This window comes from Melitaea cinxia, chromosome 8 (assembly GCF_905220565.1).
Source record: "Melitaea cinxia chromosome 8, ilMelCinx1.1, whole genome shotgun sequence".
NCBI classification, from domain to species: Eukaryota; Metazoa; Arthropoda; class Insecta; order Lepidoptera; family Nymphalidae; genus Melitaea; species Melitaea cinxia.
This window is the reverse complement of record NC_059401.1, coordinates 5,190,326-5,210,249: the sequence shown is the minus strand read 5'-3', so window position 1 is coordinate 5,210,249 and position 19,924 is coordinate 5,190,326. Positions and strand designations below refer to the sequence as shown.

The 19,924-nt window shown below is 33.7% G+C and overlaps 2 protein-coding genes across 2 annotated transcripts in view; one reads left to right on the top strand and one right to left on the bottom strand.

The window, feature by feature from the left end:
• LOC123656095 overlaps positions 1 to 3,479 on the top strand; it is a 28,798-nt gene extending 25,319 nt beyond the window's left edge. The window contains exons 19-21 of the mRNA XM_045591819.1: positions 144 to 283; positions 798 to 936; positions 3,179 to 3,479. Coding sequence (XP_045447775.1) covers positions 144 to 283; positions 798 to 935 — 278 coding nt within the window. The 3' untranslated portion in view covers position 936; positions 3,179 to 3,479. The remainder of the gene's footprint in view (positions 1 to 143; positions 284 to 797; positions 937 to 3,178) is intronic.
• Positions 3,480 to 5,239: 1,760 nt separating this feature from the next.
• Positions 5,240 to 19,572, bottom strand: LOC123656094 (nucleoside diphosphate kinase homolog 5-like). Its single transcript, XM_045591818.1, has 4 exons — positions 19,432 to 19,572; positions 7,888 to 8,060; positions 6,729 to 6,874; positions 5,240 to 5,552 (listed from the first exon to the last, which is right to left on the bottom strand). Exons 1-4 carry the CDS (start codon positions 19,570 to 19,572, stop codon positions 5,305 to 5,307), a joined length of 708 nt encoding a protein of 235 aa, XP_045447774.1. The 3' UTR covers positions 5,240 to 5,304.
• Positions 19,573 to 19,924: the final 352 nt, after the last annotated feature.

Genomic DNA, 19,924 nt, shown 5'->3' with positions numbered 1-19,924 from the left:
CACTTTTTTACTTATTAACGTCATTTTTCGAGAATATATGGTAATAGAACTTGTAACTGTTGTTATAACGTGTTCGACGTATTATATACAAAAAATTCTAAAAATAGTAAGGCATATCACTGATCGAAACATTTTCCTATCAGAGGAAATCCTGGACTGCGCCGTGTGTGAGACGGTGGTGATGGCGGTGAAGAAAGTGTTGAGCAACGACAAAATGGACCGCAACATCGTACACATCGTGGAGAAGGCCTGCTCGGCGCTACCCGCCAAATACAACGCAAGGGTGAGATACATTTATTGATTTATATTTATATACTTTATTGCACTTAAGAACAGAATATACAGAAAATTACATATATAGTTGATGGCAAAGGTGGACTTATCCCTAGAAGAGATCTCTTCCAGTCAACCAATGGTCATGAGAGAGTGTCATATAGCGGGGGACACAGTGCAAGAAATAATATTGAGAAAATAGTTGAATAACTGTAATGTATTACAAACTTATAAGTATAAATACATACACACAGACATATCATACATATATATACATACCTTACATTTATACATACATACATGTACATATATATATATGATTTATTTAAATAATAGCTGCTAATAGAGTGTACAATAAAAATTGTCCAAATATATACATTTGTTTCAACACTATTTGAGAGCAATTTTATTTGGCAGTGATCTCCTGTACGGGTGAGGTGCTTCCCCGGGCGGGCTGCTCCATATTCTGAGCAGGATATGTTCTGCTGTGCCCTACCTCAGTTAAAATATATATCTTTGTGTAGTGTCACACAATGATGGAGATCTACGGCGAGGGCGTCATCCACTTGATCGAGGAGTTCGGTACCAAGGACGTGTGTAAGAAGATCGGCCTCTGTTCCGCTGGGAACGCGGCTGTTGTCAGCATGCATAGGGATAATTAGCGTGAGTATCGCAACCTGTGACGAACAGTTTTTAAAGTCTCTTTCACAACATGTTTGATATTAAACTAAACAATGATATATTAGTTGGCTCAGCCAATAAAACAGGGCATAGACTTCTTTCTCTATGTAAGAGAGATCGGAGCTTAAACCACCACACTGCTTTATTGACTAGCCCGATGGTGCAGGTTTGCTCCGTCTGGATGTAATATATGTATTTATTTATATGTGCTATTTATAAGTTATTTCATTGAAGAAACATATATTTAACAAACATTAAGTTGCTGTGTGTGTGTTAACCCTCCGTTGGTCGCGTGGGGTCTTTGAAAGCCCAGGTGTTACAGAAATGTAAAATTTTAACATTTAAAACCATCTCAGCGATTCAATATTTTGGGTACCCTCCTAATTTGGATTATACTTGCTGCGTATACCCATTAACTTCAATTCGTGCGTAAGTGCCGTGAGATACAAACGTGTTTTGTGCGTACGGGCTTTGAAAGACCCCACGCGACTAACCGCGTAAGTAAAATTTAATTGATTTTTTTAGATTAGATTTTATTTGTAACATATTTTTATGTATTTTTTTGTTATTTTAAAATTTTATTAACTGGTAAAATGGACGAAGAATAACAACGTCATATATCAAGCTGGTTAGATGATGAAAATAACGATGTTTACGGTGGTAGTAATGATGGAGATGGTGAAGGCAGTATATATCCGGATAAAAGGAGTAAGCATAAAACTGATTCTGAGCAGAAATGTGAAGATGAATCTACAGAATAACATGAGGTATCTCCAGACAAACTGCTTGAGAATTGGGAATCTTTGCGTGAGCATCGTCAGGTTCTGGAATCGTTGGACGAAAAGCATGTGTTTTTGGAATCGAATAAACAACACATACATTTGAAAAGTTCGTATAGAGATGATAATGTAGAGCCATTGATAAATATATCGTCACAAAAGTTTTTCATCGTCAAAAAGAGGGAGAGAAATGGGACCTACGAAATAAGTTGCAAATTGATTGATAAATTGCAGTGACATAAAAAAAATTGAGTAAGACACCTTTGCATTCATCGTCCAAGATCAACAGATCGAAAATTCAAATCTGTTTGCCATTATTGTAAGGGTAACATATGCCTAACACGTATTAAAACGGTCTACACCGACTGTGTCCAAAAAGATAATCGGTAAAAAAATGACTGACTTCAATTGGTAAAAGTTTGTTTTTTTTTTTGTCTGTGTTTTCCAAATTTTACGTAACTGTCTTTGTTATTTTAGTGTTATTGTATATATATTTATTAAAAGGAGAAATTCCTGCATTTAGTTACATTAAAACATTTTTTTTGTGATTGTGATCTCAAGGAGAGAAATTTAGGTTCCTACTTTTAGATTGTAAGTTGAAGGCAGAAATAAAAGAATATTTTACGTAACTCGTTGTAGTTATATTGTAATTAGGTTAATTACCAATAATTTGCTAAGATAGTTAAGAAAATTTAATTAGATAGTTGTTTTTTAGGCTGTTTATTTTTGGGGTCTTGAGAGACCCCACGCGACCAACCGCGTAAACAAAAAATGCGCGACCGACCGAGGGTTAAACATGTCGGCTAGCCTGTTGGCGCAATTTGCAGTGATCCTGTTTTCTGCTCCGGGATTTTTGTGTTTTCGATTCTCGTCTCAAGTCTGGGTGTAATATGTGTACTTATTTATGTGAATATTATTTGTATGTATTTATCAAAAAAAAAAAAAAAAATAGAGTGCAATTCACACACGGCAAAATGAAACTTCTGAATAGAAAAGACACCTAGACCGGAAACAAATATACAGTTCGTAAGCAAAGCAAAAGGTTTTTTTTTTTAATATAGGAACCAGGCTTTAAATCGATTCATTAAAACAACACACAAACACTACTACACAAACCCTATAATGAAAACTTTGAAGAAATGAAATTATAACCTTATAAGGTCCTTGAGTAATAATTGTGTTTTCTGGCAAACGGAAAAAAATCGACTTCAAATACATCGACTGCATCGAAATGCAACGTAGGTAGACGAAACAATAGTCGAGTAAATACGCATTATCAAAGATTACTCCAAAAGTTGTAATCAGATCTCGATGAAATTTAAATGTGACCGCATGATAAACATCGGCTTCCGATTTAATTAAAAATCATCAAAATCAGTACACCCAGTAAAAAGTTTAAACGTTTTACTTTTTAAAGTTTTTCTAATGTTTGTTTTGCCTTTCAGGTGCTGTAGCTGAAATATGAATAAGCAATTAACAATAATCTCTCATTTACTTAAGTCATGATTTTTTACCAAATGTCTTTTAGTAGTTTCTTTTCTTAGTTCATTTTTTTTTTAAATAATATCATTGATTTACTAAGTTAGTTGTGCTTAACTTTAAGTTTTATCCCCCTCGTTCTGGATATCTTAAAATATGTATTTTTATAAAAAAGTTTTGTATGATACGTAAGTTATAATAATGTATAACCCTTTGTGATAATCTTTTGCAAGACTTTAAACTAAGTATATATATATGTATGGGTTATATTATGTATGATTAATAATCTCAATTAAATGTTTATATCTTACATATTAGCCTGTGATAGAAAATCTTTTGTGGAAAAAATAAATTTGGGGAAAAAATGGTGTTTTATTTATTTTATACTTCCAGTCTATATTAATAAAAAAGATGTTATGCCATATTAACACGCAAGAAATGAAAAATTTGAGGTAGATAGTTTATTGCTAATTGTATAAAGTTGTATCCACTAAACAACAGAAATACATGATAATACAGAAAACTCAAAGCTTACGATAGTTAAGTCCAATGTAGTGTTGATCGTTTTTAAATCAATAAATAATCACTCAACTTCAAAATGACTAAATGGAATGGCGTTGTCCAATAAGAGAACTAAATTATTAATGTGGATTCTTATTTTAAGCGGAAACTTTACTTATTTATGTTTTTTTGACGTCTCCTAATTAAATAAATAAAAAATAAAATAAACCTTGAATGCTAATTTTGGTACAAACTGTATGTATTTCTTTCTTTAATAAGAAACAAATAAACGGTATTAAGTGCGAAAGTTCTGCGCGTACAAGGGATTATATTCATTAATATTTTATAGTTCAACTTTTTATACGACTAATAATAAGTCGGCAAATAAGCGTACGACCCACCTGATGGTAAGCGGTTACCGTAGCCTGTAGACGCCTACAACACCAGAAGCATTGCAAGCTACCCCCAACCCTCGTCAGGTTGCTCGCACTACCTCCCACACCACAGGAACACAACACTACTTGGGTACAGTGTTATTTAGTTGTGATATTAGAAAGGCTGAGGTTCCCTTTTTTGGTATCGCAGGGGAACCCATTTACGGGTGATATCCAGGACGCCCGGGTAGACAGTCTTAGACCTAATGTCGGCTTCAGCACTTGGGGGTGCAATACCGACCTGCGGGGAGCCTTCAGCTCGTTCATCTCTCCAGCGACAGGCTGGCCTCGGCGATAAGGCCAGACTTCTCCTGCATGGGGACTGTCCGGCTCACCTCTGAACAATCGCGACGACGCCATGTCTAGCAGGACCAGGTTCCCATCCCGGCCCGACACTGGCACAAGGGCATTACTGGAGGCGCATTAAGTAGCGCCTCCTATGCACCCCCGTTCGTCGCTTGCGGAGGAATATCACGTCGGTGGCCTCCTCTCTCATCCTTTCTCGCAGAAGGAGACCATCGCGTTTCAGAACTCGTCGTCGCCGAAAATCGCGGTGATGACGCTCGGGAGTGACAAGTCCCCTCCGAGGACTGTCGTCAAATCGCGACGCAGCGCTGCCCATCTCGGGCACACCTCGAGGGTGTGCTGGGCCGAGTCCACCGCCGCGCCACAAGGTTGAGGTTCCCTATCTCAATAAAACTAAACATAAAAAAGCGCATGTAAGCAGCGCCCTACGTGTACCTATCGCTTGGTAGGCCTGCTTGGGTTCTATGGTGTTTTTTTTAAATAATAACAATTTAATTAATCAACTAATTCGTCACTTCAGCCTATCGCAGTCCACTGCTGGACATAAGCCTCCACAAGTTCGCGCCAAAAATGACGTGAACATGATGATGTGTATGTGCCAGTAGTCACACAGCTTCAACTAATTATGTTATGAAGTTATGCCACAAGAAGTTTTATAAATAAAAGTATGGTTACTACATTTCACAAGACTATAAATATAAGTACTCAATAAAAGATTAAATAGATACAACTTATATACAATATGATTAGTAATTTAGGTCAATTCTATTTTATTAAAAGAAAATATAATTTGGAAGTCATTTAATTCTGTAACCATAATGGCGTAACATACATAATGTTTTAAAGTCAAATTAATTTAAAATGGATTCTTGCGAGGGTAGTGGCGTATGACATTTTTCTTCTTCCCTTTGTTCCCTTGCTATAGGCGCCCACTGGGGTTCGTTAGGGTTGTGACGGTTCAAGTAATCAGCTAGCCAAACTATGGGCTCGGAAGGTCTTTCTTGAGCGAGAGCTGATAGTGCGGGGACGAGGGTAGGCGATAAGTTTTTCTGAATATAGTCGCTGATTTGCCATCGACGGAGTAAGGGTCCTACGATCACTGTTAAAAAATATTTAATTTAGTTCAATATTAAATTTTTGCCATATAGGTTTCCAGCGACTCGACCTAATTACTAAAGAAGTTCTTTCTTATCAAAATAAGAATACTGTCTTTAAAGGTCTTATTTTTATGGTATACTAGCTGTGCCCGCGACTTCGTCCGCGTGTTTTAAACAAAAAAGTTATTGTTCAGTACGCAGAGTTATAAAATAAATAAATTTCTTAAATAAAAGTAGCCCAAGTTACTTCTTACTACATCAGCTATCTGCCAGTAAAGGTCCCGTTAAATCGGTCCAGCCGTTACAGAGATTAGCCGAAACAAACAAACAGACAGACAGAATAAATGTTTTAAAAAAATATTCTGGTAACTGTACCGTGTATACATCCATATGCATTTAGTAAAAAGCGGTTTTTTTTAAATGTTACAAACAGACACTCCAATTTAGTTTATTTCCATAGATTATAATTATTATGACTATCTAACAGTCTAGCATAGCTTCTGACGAGAAAAATATTTTATTTATTTGTGGCCTTTATTTGTTTTAATGCCAGCAAAATAGAATGGAAGGGAATCCGATGAGTTATTAAGATGAATAATTTAAGGTGCAAACTATTGTATATTTTACTTTACCTACAATGAAAAACATTGACGCATATTTTATTCATTTAACTAAGGGACTAGAAAGTACATCGAACTTAAGAAGATCACAGCTAAATAATACTGCTTTCAAGCAGCAAGCAGTGTTGTGTTCTATGGTGAGTAAGGTAACTAGAGCTCCCGGGAGATTGGTTTGATGCTTCTGGTTTTGCAGGTGTCTATAGGCTACAGTAGTCGCTTACCATCAGAAGAGCCGTACGCTTGTTTGCCGATCTAGTTTTATAACAAAAAAACTTGGTTGCCTGTAAAGTTGGTTTTATAACAAAACAAATCCTCGGACCGATAGGCCAATCGTAACAAGACAATGAGTCATCCTTTTTCGTGCATGAAACCGGTATTTATTGATTTATTAGACGTTGTCACGTCAAAAAAAAAATGTGTGGAGGAGACGAGTGTAGAGTGCGTCACGGTCACGTATATTAAGTAGACTAGCGCTGGACAGCAAATTGTATTATGTGCGATAAGATACTTTAGAGTTTTTCTTTTGGAAAAAGCAAAGTAAATCAGATAGGTAAATACTTGTAGGAAAGAAAAAGTGTATTTCACGTAAAGCTTCCGCGTGGTTTTCGCTGCCGTGCAAAGCGTTGAAGTAGTCTCCATACTTGGTGCGTCGCCCGTAGCAGGCGCGTAGACTATCCGGCCAGTAGGCTTGGGCTTCGACAACTCTAAATAATTAATAGTTTATCCATTTGTATCATAGAATATTATTAACGAGTTTGATGTAAGTATAAGATAGAGATATAAGTATCCTCAAAGGTGGTTGTTTATTTTTCAAAGTCTTCGCGATAAGACGATTTTTAAAAGCAAATTCATGGAATAATGCTAATAGTTTAGTATGACAATATCGACCAATTCCAGGTAAACGCTTGAAACTTTTTTTTACGTAACGATATTAATTCAAAATAATGTCAAAATTGATATCAATTTATTCTAGCCTGTAGTGCTGTGTGGCTACTGCATTAAAGAATATAGCCACCCCCTCTCTTCCCGCGGGTGTCGTAAGAGGCGACTATAACGCAGTTCCACTACCGCCTTGGAACTTATAAAGTCGACCGATGGTGGGTTAACATCCAACTGCTGGCTTTGAAATGCACAGGCCGAAGACGGGCAGCAGCGCAGGTGCGACAAAGCCAGCCCTGCGGTCGCCCACCCGCCTGCCCAGCATGGTGACTATACACACATGAGTTCACGCCATTTTTGGCGCGAAATTATGGAGGCCTATGTCCAGCAGTGGACTGTAATAGGCTGAAATGATGATGATGATGTATCCTTAGTGACAGGCACAATTCCTATGTAATATGTTCGGCAATTTTTTGTTTTTCGGGACATGATGCCCTTCTTGCCCCACCCTCCTCCCGCTACGCCAACGTGTATCTTGTATTATTTTTCGAGTCCGATAAAGTCTGTTGTCCTGATTTTCTTGTGAAATTGTATATTACATTATTAAACAAGTGTAAAATATTAAATAAAATGCTTTTTACTTTAGTTTCCTACATTTGGAAAAATTGCTTAAATTGCACGCAATTTTTTTTTAAACCAAGAAGAACTAGGTAAGCGTAAGTATAAATAATATGAATTTACATAAAAAATTTACTACGTATCAAGCAGAATTTTGATGACATCTGTATCGCTCATGAAATGCAGAATACAAAAAGAGAATCAAAATCGTATTTTGTACCTAGCTGGCCCCATCAAAGTCCTCCACTTCTGTATACAATTCCTAGCAGCGAGAACGAGGGCAACAATCGGTCCACCAGACATATGAGCCACGAGATGAGGGAAGTGGTGCCTGCCATAATGACCTTTGTATAGCTCGGCCGCTTGTTCCGGAGTAAGGCGGACTTGACGTTTCTGAAAATAAATTTTTTCAAAATTCTTTAATGACATTTTTAATTAAATGTATATACTAATCAAAATAATTTGTCCGTTTTTTATTATATAATTTTGATGTTTGCTTCTATTTTTTTTTTTTTGTTTGGGTACTTTTACATTTTATTTTTGTTGTTTCTCATCAAATAAAGAATAGAGAACTTTATTAAATTTAACTATGCAATTCTCAGGTATTTGCCTGTAGTTAGATTAGACTTTATCGAAGATAAAAGTCTCCCCTCCCTAAAAACAGCTAGTTTTAAGCCATAACGACAGTAATTTCTACCATAACTTCTTTACCAATTTATGTTTAGAGTAGAATACACTTGAAGATGATTTTGTATGGGTAATGGTTATTTTCAGAAACTAATCATTATAACCTAAGATCCAGCTGCCTGCAGCTGAGCCATCTATACGTTCATCGCGTAAATAATCAAACTTTAATTTCTACAAACTTTTATAAATAGGCAAATACATTGATAAAACCCAGTCAAAAAGTAATTAAATTAAAATTATTTTTATTAATTATTTAAAAAAAAATCATTCACTTCTTGATTAAATGAAAAATTAATCAGGAAAAGTAAAAGACTGAAAATTTGTGAGTGGAGAGGTAAATGTAAGTTTACGTGCCACTAAATTTTACCGTTTATTTCGACCTACTACATTTTGCGTACATTATTTTGATGTGATAACGTCTTATACATCAATGAACACCGGCTATACGCACGAAAAAGTGTCACGTTCCGCCTGAACCTGAGAATGCATGCGAGAGCACGGAACAAGCGATATAGGGGCACGATAGGCCCAAACGTTGGCTCGTGACACATTTATTTTGCGTGACATCAGAACTAGCAGTTCGAAATAATTCGTTGATAATAATTCAATTCAATTCATAAGAGTATTTATGCAGATTTTCATTAATGTTTTTTTATGACGTTATCACGTATCAACGAAAAAGTATCGTCTGTAAACTGACTTTACAGGCAACCAATTTTTTTGAATAATTAAATCATTTTTAGGTACCTAGGTACTAAATAGAAAATAATAATTTTTTTTATCGATTTAATAGAAATGACTTCATAACTAAACTACATTGGTATCTAAATAGATTTTCCAGATTTCTTTTGCAAAAACACTATTTATTGTATCTACAATTTTATAAATTACTAGCAACCCGCCCCGGCTTCGCTGGGGTGCAATGCTGATACTAAATGTAAAATTTAAAAGAAATATTTGCAATGTAAGCGCAAAACAATGTATTTATTTTACGACATCACATTAGAAACTTCTAAAACAATCAGTGTTCCTCTACTATATTATGCATGTATTATCTATAATAATAATATAATAATAATATATATAAAAGCGAAAGGTCACTCACTCATCACGAAATCTCCGAAACTATAACACCTACAAACTTGAAATTTGGCAGGTAGGCTTCTTATAGAGCGGAGGCATCCGCTAAGAACGGATTTTATGAAACTCGACCCCTAAGGGGGTAAAACGGGGGTTACAAGTTTGTATGAAAATCCTATGTTTTTGAAGTAAGACACCTGAAATTTTAAATGTATGCTCTATAAATGATGAAAAGACGTCCAAATAATGCATCTTTAGAAATCAACCCCTTTTTGGGGTTAAAACGGGGGATGGTAGGTTCACTCACTGATCACGAAATCTCCGAAACTCTAACACCTACAAACTTGAAATCTGGCAGGTAGGTTTCTTATAAGACGTAGGCGTCCGCTAAGAACGGATTTTACGAAACTCGACCCCTAAGGGGGTAAAACGGGGGTTGGAAGTTTGTATGAAAGTCCTATATTTTTGAAGTAAGAGACTTGAAATTTAAAATGTAAGCTCTATAGATGGTGAAAAGGTGTCCAAATCATGTATCTTTAGAAATTAACTCCCTTTTGGGGTTAAAACGGGGGATGGTGGGCTGACTCACTCATCACGAAATCTCTGAAACTATAACACCTACAAACTTGAAATTTGGCAGATAGACTTCTTTTAGGGCGTAAACATTCGTTAAGAATGGGTTTTACAAAATTCGACCCCTAAGGGGGTAAAACGGGGGTTGGAAGTTTGTATGAAAGTCCTATGTTTTTGAAGTAAGAGACTTGAAATTTAAAATGTACGCTCTTTAGATAGTGAGAAGGTGTTCAAATAATATATCTTTAGAAATCAACTCCCTTTTGGGGTTAAAACGGGGGATGGTACGCTGACTCACTCATCGCGAAATCTCCGAAACTATAATAGCTACAAACTTGGAATTTAGCAGGAAGGCTTCTTATAGAGCGTAGACATCCGCTAAGAACGGATTTTACAAAATTCGACCCTTGAAGGGGTAAAACGGGGGTTGAAAGTTTGTGTGAAAGTCTTATGTTTTTGAAGTAAGAGACTTGAAATTTAAAATATATGCTTTATAGATGGTGAGGAGGTGTCCAAATAATGCATCGTAATCTATATATATATAAGAGAAAAGTCACTGACTCACTCATCACGAGAACTCAAAAACCACTGGATGGTCTATCCATCCAGGTTGGACAAAGATAAAGTTGGGCAGGGATGTAGATTATAGTTAGCAGACGTCCGCTAAGAACGGATTTTACGGAACGGCTAAGCCGATTTTGATGAGAGTTTCACTGGAAGTTTGCCGGCAAAACTTTGTGATACACTAATTTCAACGCGAGCGAAGCCGCGGGCACAGCTAGTATACATATAAACCTTCCTCTGGTATTACTATATTTACTAAAGAAAACTACATCAAAATCCATTACGTAGTTTTAAAGATCTAAGCATACAGACAGCGGGAAGAGACTTTGTTTTATACTATGTAATGATACACGGTATTATATAAGATCAAAATGTGATAAGAATCATTAAAAAAGTCGTTACGTAATTATTTATTGATACACGTCTTACGATGTATCTTTATGAGTTATCATAAAGTTCAGTTTCTCGTGTAACATCAATAAAGTAATAAAGATAAAAGAGTATGTAGGTACTTGTAATTCTGCTTCAGTTATAAACGTGATAGTTTTGATGTCATGACAAAAGGAGTGAACAGATCTCGAATAACTAGACACTAAGTTGCCTTTTTTATTCATGAAAAAGCACAGTTCACATGTTGGTAATACCTTACCACGCAAATATACCCAAGAGCCACAGTTTATTTAATTCAGAGTACCGATTATTACAAAATATTTGTGTTTGTTATTAATTTAAAAAGTGTATGTGTCATTTCCAACGCACGACCTGAGTTTACTCCTTCAGATCAGCTGTCTAAATAGGAACAAAAAAGGCTTACAAGTCTAAGAAAAAGATTAATAAGATATCAAATGGTAAATAAACGAATCAAATAACGCTAACTATCGATGATACTTTACGATGAGATGGTGTTATTAGAAAACGTCGTTACGCCTTTAGACTTTACACGATAGATGGCGTTACGAGAAACTTAACGAGGTCATTCGTTCAATAGATTTTACTCCTCATTTTTTTTTTCATACCGGGGCCTTATATGAAAATCGATTCTAAAGGAATAAACTCAAAAAAAATATTATTTTACTTTCATCATAATCATCATGATATTTTTATTGACAGCAACTACACATTAGAATATCATCAAAGTGTCGAGGTCAGTTTAATATGCATTCTTAAACCTAACTCAAAAACTACACTAGCACCGCCAATAAACAAGAAAGATCACAATCGGTATACTAAGCAAAAACTTATGAGGTAACAACACAGATAAAAAATACAATTGAATTAAGAACCTCTTTCTTTTTTTAAAGTCGGTTAAAAGAGAGGATAATTGTACATTTTTCTTTTAAAAATATCTATGACGCATATTACATGCTGTTCATGTTGAACTTAATTACATATATGTAGCTGAGTCATATTTATGATAACATCGCCTAGAAACATAAACTGCAGATATCAGATAACATACGAGAGTGAAATAATCCCCTTACATTAAAAAATAAATACATTACCCAAACATTTGATAATTATAAAAAATAAGCAATTAAAATGTACCTTTGTATATTTTAATGAAATACATTCATTCATTCTTTATTCTTACGTTTAAATATAAAAGGGTTGTTTTAAAAATGTTGTAGTATACACATCTGATGTAGGTATAGAAATTACAAAAGTAATATCATATAAACACATATTTAACTTACACAATTGTGTTTGTTCGGAAACGAAAAAAAAAACCGATTTCAATTACATCGACAAGTAGTACAACGTTACCTATAATAGACAAAAAAAATAGTCACGTAAATACGCGTTATCAAATATAACTCAAAAAGTAGTTATTAGATCTCAATAAATTTTAATGGGACCAAATAACACGCACCACCTTTCGATTAATTTTTTTTTTTGTCGAAATCGGTCAACACAGTCAAAAGTTCTGAAGTAACATACATAAATAAAAATACAGTCGAATTGAGAATCTCCTCCTTTTTTGGAAGTCGGTTAAAAATAGACATCCACACAAACATTATACAACAAGATTACAAGTACGTCCAGTACTCTGTTTTCTTTAAAATATTAATTAAAAAATCTAATTTTGAACAAGCGAAGTTGTCAAGGACAGCCCCACTCGAAACGTCAATGGGAATATGTAATTAGTTTTTTTTATGGTATCCATAGATAGCAGCAGTGACCGCCCCAAAGCTAGGGCGCTCAAGATCTAACATAATAGGGTTACTAATCCTATCTATTTATTCGAAAATAAAAGTGAGTATATTTTTTATTTTGTCTGTTGTCATGATCCACAATTTATTTCTTATACTTTTAAATAACGAAGATTTAAGAAAAAAAACTACAGTTTAATTAAACAAATGAATAAACCAAAAAATGTAGTTATGTATGTAGAGGCTTATTTAAAATCTGTGTTGATATTATATTACATTAAACGCATAAACAATAAAAGTGATATTTAGATGTCATCTATTAAAAACAAAAGTCTGAAATTTCTTTACAGCATATTTGATATGCCTCAAAACCACTATTGAGACCTCTTCTAAATATATATATTTTTTTTTTTTTTAAATTAAATAATCTATATACTTCTAATGAAGAATAATCGATATTAAGCTCAATAGTTTAATAGTTAATGGCTAAAATAGTAACTATATCTGTTGTAAATAAATAAAATGTGAAAATAAAACTCAAATATTTTCGACATTTTTTAATTTATTAAACATAGTTATTGTGGTGAATCAACAAGAAAATCAAAAGTTGATGGGTAATCGCTTAAACAGTAACTACAACTTTTAAAATTAATAAAATGTTAATACCGCCCTTAAGATTTTTCGACAGCCCTACGCTAACAAGGGCTAGCTGTGACGTGGAATAATGAACGCGCCCCTCACTCTCGACTGTGCTGATATATTTTGCATACCCTGCAACCCTTGCACGCGCCGCCGGCCACTACACGGACATCAACCAACCCTTTGAGCAAAATCACGATCAATGCGTCCTTCTAAACCTTTAAAATAACCTTGACGTAATTGAAATATTTTATTATATTCAAAATAATTATTGATCTATTTCATTTTTGATTATACAAAATAAAGATTTCTTACCTGATATTAATAACTTAATAGTAACGAGATATACTCTAAAAATTGTAACACAAGTGTAATAAAGTCATATTAATTTTAAGTACCTAATTGCTAAGTAATGTATTTCAATTTCGGAAAATATAAAGAATCCTAAGGTTGTTTAGCATGTAAATAAAACATGTTCGTCGTTTAATAAGTCACAATTATTAAGAGACAATAAAATAAATATTGAAAACATCATTTGATCTTTATGAGTCATTTAATAACATCGATAAAAAGCCCATTTCACAGATAAAAAGTAATGAACTCGTATCAATTTATTGCGAACATCAAACAATATGTCTCCTTGACCTAGTCCTGAATTAATTTATAAAGAAATGAATAATTATTACGAAATGAGAAACACATTCTGTCTATATACTTATAAATAGTTTTTTCTTTTCAATATACTGTTGTTTTAAAAACTACACTAAATGGCATCTTTATAATATTTAATGACGAATGTTTATTATTTTATAACAACAATTCAATAAAAACTTACCTACTTCTTGGTTGTGAATCAAAATTCCATGCGCTGACTGAGATTTTGTTCGTGATTTTACATTTTGATTTTCCTAATACCTACGTAATATAGACACAAAGCATAACTTTTGACATCTACATTCGTTTAAGAGTTTACATCTAGTCAGCATTTTAAAAAAATATGGCCACGCTATAAGCATCGAAATCGTTATGTTTCAGGTTCCATCTTGTTACAATAACCACATCTCAAGAAGTCAACATGGCCACATGCTGGTAATGAAGCTCAGGGATATGTATCCTACCAAAAACATTTTCATGTAAAATGTTGCCAAGACGAGATCATATGGCTCGCGCTGTCAAAAAGTTATCAGATCTCATGTAGAGCCAAGCTTTTAATTCTACACGCCCCAACTCTACAAGCCCTAACTTCACAAACTCTACAGCTTAATCAAAATATATACATATTGTATAACAGAAAAGTAATATACAGTGAATAAATTTTTCACCTTACGTGACGGTAGCGAAACGGCCAAGCCACATATTTTGACTAAGGCGTAGAGTTTGTGAAGTTGGGGCTTGTAGAGTTAGGGCGTGTAGAGTTAAAAGCTTGGCTCTACATGAGATCTGATAACTTTTTGACAGCGCGAGCCATATGATCTCGTCTTGACAACATTTTACATGAAAATGTTTTTGGTAGGATTTCACATCTTTTTGTAAGTTGCTTATGACAATATTTTGTTATTTTGTTCATTTTTTCTTTCCTTTTTTGGGCTGCATTTCTTGTACATCAGAGGTGCCTTTTTTCATAGATCACTCTCTATCTTTGCCTTTTTTCTTTGTTGGTTTACTGTTTATAATAAGCGATAGATCAGGGCGATACTTGGCTCTTAGGCGATTATATTCGACTATAGCTACCTGTTGTGCTTTAATACTACTTAAGTCAATATTTATCTAATAACCGATTTTTATTTTTTTTTGTTTTTTATTAATATTATTTATAAGAAGGAGTAACAAGGAGTCCCTATATCAATTTTCAGACCTTTAGCATCAAAATTTGCGGAAGTCTCATACAAACTCCATCCCCTAGTTTAATGGGTTGGGGGGTAAAAGTTAGAAGTTTTAGATTTTTTTGTTGTTTGTGTACTAATACTAGCTTACATAACAAATTTCAGCTTTCTGGGACTTCAGGAAATACTCTAAGAATTTTGATGATCATCAGTGAGTGACGAAATCGGGGTTTTTTTAGATATCAATAAAATCTAAAGTATAAGAGCTATGCAATTGAAACTTTATATGGTTAATAAGTCCACTATTGACATCATATCCCGAGAATCTTGTTTATCTAGTATAATCTGAACCCAAGTTATAAGGGTTCAAAAAAACGACGAAGCGCTTCGAGAAAAGATAGGTAGTGCTTTTCGTTTTTTTTTTTTTTGGCTCGTCTTGGCGGGGGCACTACCCCCAGATACAGCCATAAACAGTAACTGCACAACACGTTGAAAACTATGGGGTGGCATATAGCGGCTTGGAAGGTTTCATAACCGCGGTCAACACTGAGGGCTAGAAGTCACATTACCTAAAGGACATTCTAGTAGGGCACAACAGGAAATATCCTGCTCAAAATCGCCTGATCATCCTGCAAAATCAAAATCCTGCTCAAATCTCTAAATCTGGAGCATCCTATCTGGGGAAGTACCTCAACCTTATAGAAGACGGCTACTAAATAATACTGTAGCCAGACCTCTTGTGGGAGTCAGTGGTAGGTTCGGCAACGCGCTTACGATACTAACGGCGTACAGGCATCTATAGGCTACCTTCTTTACTTGTTTATCAACATAGTATAAAAAAGCCGTCAGGATCAGACCATATCCTTGCTTTTCTAAGACAGCTAATTTGAAGTCAATATGCCTCATAATAATAAAACGCATGCTAATGAGCAAAAAGTATCACTAACAAAAAAGATACGTCGGTAACTAAAAACAAAGCATTATGGCGAATACCACACCAGGTTAGTATTGCAGAGACAGCTTCATCTCTGGGTTTGATGTATAGACCGAGCATTAGTAAATCAATTAAGAGGTAATAAATTACATGCTATCTTTGTATGTTCAACGTCAAACTTTAATCGCATTTTTCTCGAAACAGCTATTTTAAAGTCATTGATCACGACATCTCAAAAACTAGTGAATCGTTTTCTTTATATTGAAGCAGTCCTTGATTGAATTTTTTTTTTGTATTATGAAGAAAAATCTATTGATTTTTTCATCGAAATTCAGACTTTTACTTTCGATAGCCGATGATATAAGAGATAAGGACTAGATAATACGATATAAAAGAGTAATTCATTTAGTTACCGCAAAAGGCTTTTTTTTAACAAAGCGTCGCGAAATATATTTACATATATTACTTGTTTTACTAATAAAGCCTTTAGCTTTATTAGTAAAACTAAAAATAATAAAATATATATATGAAACTTAAATTATATATCAAATCAGCTCAGTACCTGTAATCATTTTTTGAAAAAAAAAAATCGCAAAAATATTCTTTTCTTTTTTCAGCTGTCAACTAGTTGTGACCCTTTTTGACAAGGTGTAAGAGTTACGACTTAATGCGCGGCCAATGCTTGTTATGGTTTTATGCGAGGATTTTAGATATTTTACTAACTGACTGTTTCAGACTGAAATATCCCACTGCTGCGCATAGGCCTCTTGTTCCATTTAGAAATTTAACCTTCATAACACACATCAATTTAAACCTTAATTTGGCAGAAGAGTTATGTCTTATTTATAAAAACAAATTATATATTTGTGTTTCTTTAGCGCCAGCCAATAAGAATAAAGTAATTAAAAAAAATTGCATCTTTCAGATTTTCAGGACTCGGATGTAAAGTAAACGTTGCGAAATCTGTAGATAACAACCAACTAATTTTGATGGCCACGATAATGAAAATTGCCAAATTACGGTACAAAAAATTAAAAATAAATTTTCAGGAAATCTTACAATCACTTCTCAAACCTAATCCATTTTAAGGTTATTGAAATAACAAATGGATATTTTTGAGACTCTTGAAAACTTGCAATATACCAATTGTCTGTAAAATCTTACATCCGAAGAAAAAAATCTTCCCCTATTTAAGGTTAGAGATTAAGCTACTCTCGCTTGGATACAGATCGTTTTATTTGAAATTTCTTTTCTTACTTTTTAAATTTTTGATACCGAAATTTTGAGAAAAAATTTCATGTCTTGGAAGTCTGCAATTGGAGTCAAGCTAGAAATTATTTATTAAATAAGTATATAACTTCAAAATTTAGCTACATCGCAGACTTCTACCGAATTTTATTCTCTCTCTATCTTGCCTCTATAATTTACTATAACTTTTTTTAAATAAAATTAGTTTTTTATAACGCCTAATTAAACTATTTCCATACGATGTTGTACATAAGCAATATATGTCATTTCTTAATTTCACATATAAATAAATAATGTAACAAACTTATTAAAGTATCACCCCTAAACTATTATCCTACACCTAACCGTTTGTCGGTTGTCGTGTCGTCGTATCGTCATATCGTCGTGTCGTCGTGCCGTCGTGTCGTCGCATCCTCAACCTGTCGTTGTCCCCCTGTCTCCGTGTCTCCGTGTCGTCGTGTCGCAACTGCATCGTCTGTCAGCGCCCACCCCCAACTACACTTTGTTAAAATAATAAATAAAAAAATAAATAAATATCATATAACATACACTTAATTTCACATACTGTGTTATATTGGTTTACATCCTTTTTTACTGACTTCAAAAACAGGAGGAGATTCTCAATTCAAGAGTATGTTTTGTGTGCTACCTCATAACTTTTTTACTTGGTGCTTGTTGTGTGGTTTAAATTAAATTTTATCGAGATGGAGAGAGTACTTATTTTAGTTATTCTTAATAATAAATATAATATTTTTGGTTTTGAACATTTACTATCAACATAATTATAACGTCATTAACCAATTTACATAATGTAAATACTTGTCGCGAAATTTACCTATGTAGATAAATAAGTAAATTAAATAAGTTGATCTCATTGATTTTAATTTTTATTTCTTTCAAATAAGTAATCACGAGTACTTGAATCTTATAGTTAATCTATACTAATGTTATAAAGAGGAAAGATTTGATTGTTAGTTTGTTTGCATTGAATAGGTTCCAAAACTACTGAACCGATTTGAAAAATTCTTTCGCTGTTGGGAAGCTACACTATCCGCGGGTGACATTAATAATAATAATAATTTACTCTTTATTGTACACATAAAAAGAAGTTTACAATTTATTAAACTATTCAAGAAAAGAAATGTACAACAGGCGGTCTTACACATTGACTGTATTATAATGACAAAAAAATAGGGGAAAAAAATATTTTGAAATTATTGTTAAATACCCGTGCGAAGCAGGGGGTGGATCCAAATGTACAATAAATAAGTTTATTTAGCGTAACATACGAGTTACGTAAGCACATCTATAATAGCAGAAAACAATCGAATGTCTATCGTCTGAGTATTTTTCCAGCGTAATAATGTAAATACCTACGTTTCCAAACATCATTACTAACAATAGGAAAACTATTCAATGCATTCTTCCATAATATTTAAGCAGCGTTGTTATATTAATTATATGAGTCCTTTATTTATTTATTAGAAATTGGACTTGACTTGTTTATTTTATTATAGTCATCTGAAGTTTTCTGTACGATCTGACAAAAATTTAGAAACAAATAATCAGTGAAACTGAAAAACACCAAAAATCGTCGCGATTGAAACAATCAGTCACGTCTAGTATTATAGACCCGAAATTATATGTATGACTTTTGCTCCTCATTTATATTTAAAAAAATGTTATAATCACAAAATATTTTATAAGTATCCAAAAACGACCTATAATAACCCAAATAACTGACCTATTTGGTTTTAGATTAAGAACCGTAATTTTGAAGTTAGATAGGTTAGGGTTATTTTTTTTTGTAACGAAATTATGTCGATAAATGGTCTTATTTGGAAGTTAGATAGGTTAAGGTTTTTTTTTTTGTAACGAAATGATGTCGATAAACGATCGAATTTTGAGTTTAGATAATTCGACGGTTCTTAATCTAAATCCCTTACCCCATATTTTTCTTTAGCACTTTTATTTTGTTTTCGTCACCATATTGAATCAGCTTATGATATTCGAAAGTTCCAAATCTTAATAGTACATATTTAGTATTATAATATTAAAGTACTAACAGCTAGTATTGAAAATCCATTAGCACGGATATGGTTTTCAATGTCCTCAGCATTCTCGTACGCCTCTGGTTTTATAATAGCTAAAGTTCTTTCCGAGTAACAGTGGTACTCAGCTTCGGAATCCGATGAAGCAATTGACATTATTAAATAAATATTACAATTCTAATTTTTTTTTAAACTCCTTATGAACGATTCCAGATATTTTTTGACTTTGATGTATAATAATTTTAACGAGACTTCTTGTTTGATTTGACGGACAATAAATTTGTCAATAAACAAAAATCCAAATGTCTAAAGTGTTTATATCGACAACCAGAACCAAATGTTTAAAAAGTTAGTTAAAGAATTAAAGATTAATAAAAATAAAAGGTTTTGACGATAAGTATAACGCCTTCTTTTGAAACTCTAATAACAAATTCGTTCATACAAAGGCTTACATAACGACAATGGTACTCGCCGTTCATCAAAGCGAAGTAATATCTAGATTTTCTTT

Excerpts from the sequence above, each read along its gene's own strand:
- LOC123656094 (XM_045591818.1), bottom strand. The coding sequence starts at position 19,572 with ATGTCAATTGCTTCATCGGATTCCGAAGCTGAGTACCACTGTTACTCG. Across the intron at positions 8,061-19,431 it reads ATGGATTTTCAATACTAGCT|AAACGTCAAGTCCGCCTTAC; the intron begins GTTAGTACTTTA and ends ATTTATTTTCAG. Across the intron at positions 6,875-7,887 it reads ACTTTGATGGGGCCAGCTAG|AGTTGTCGAAGCCCAAGCCT; the intron begins GTACAAAATACG and ends TTAATTATTTAG.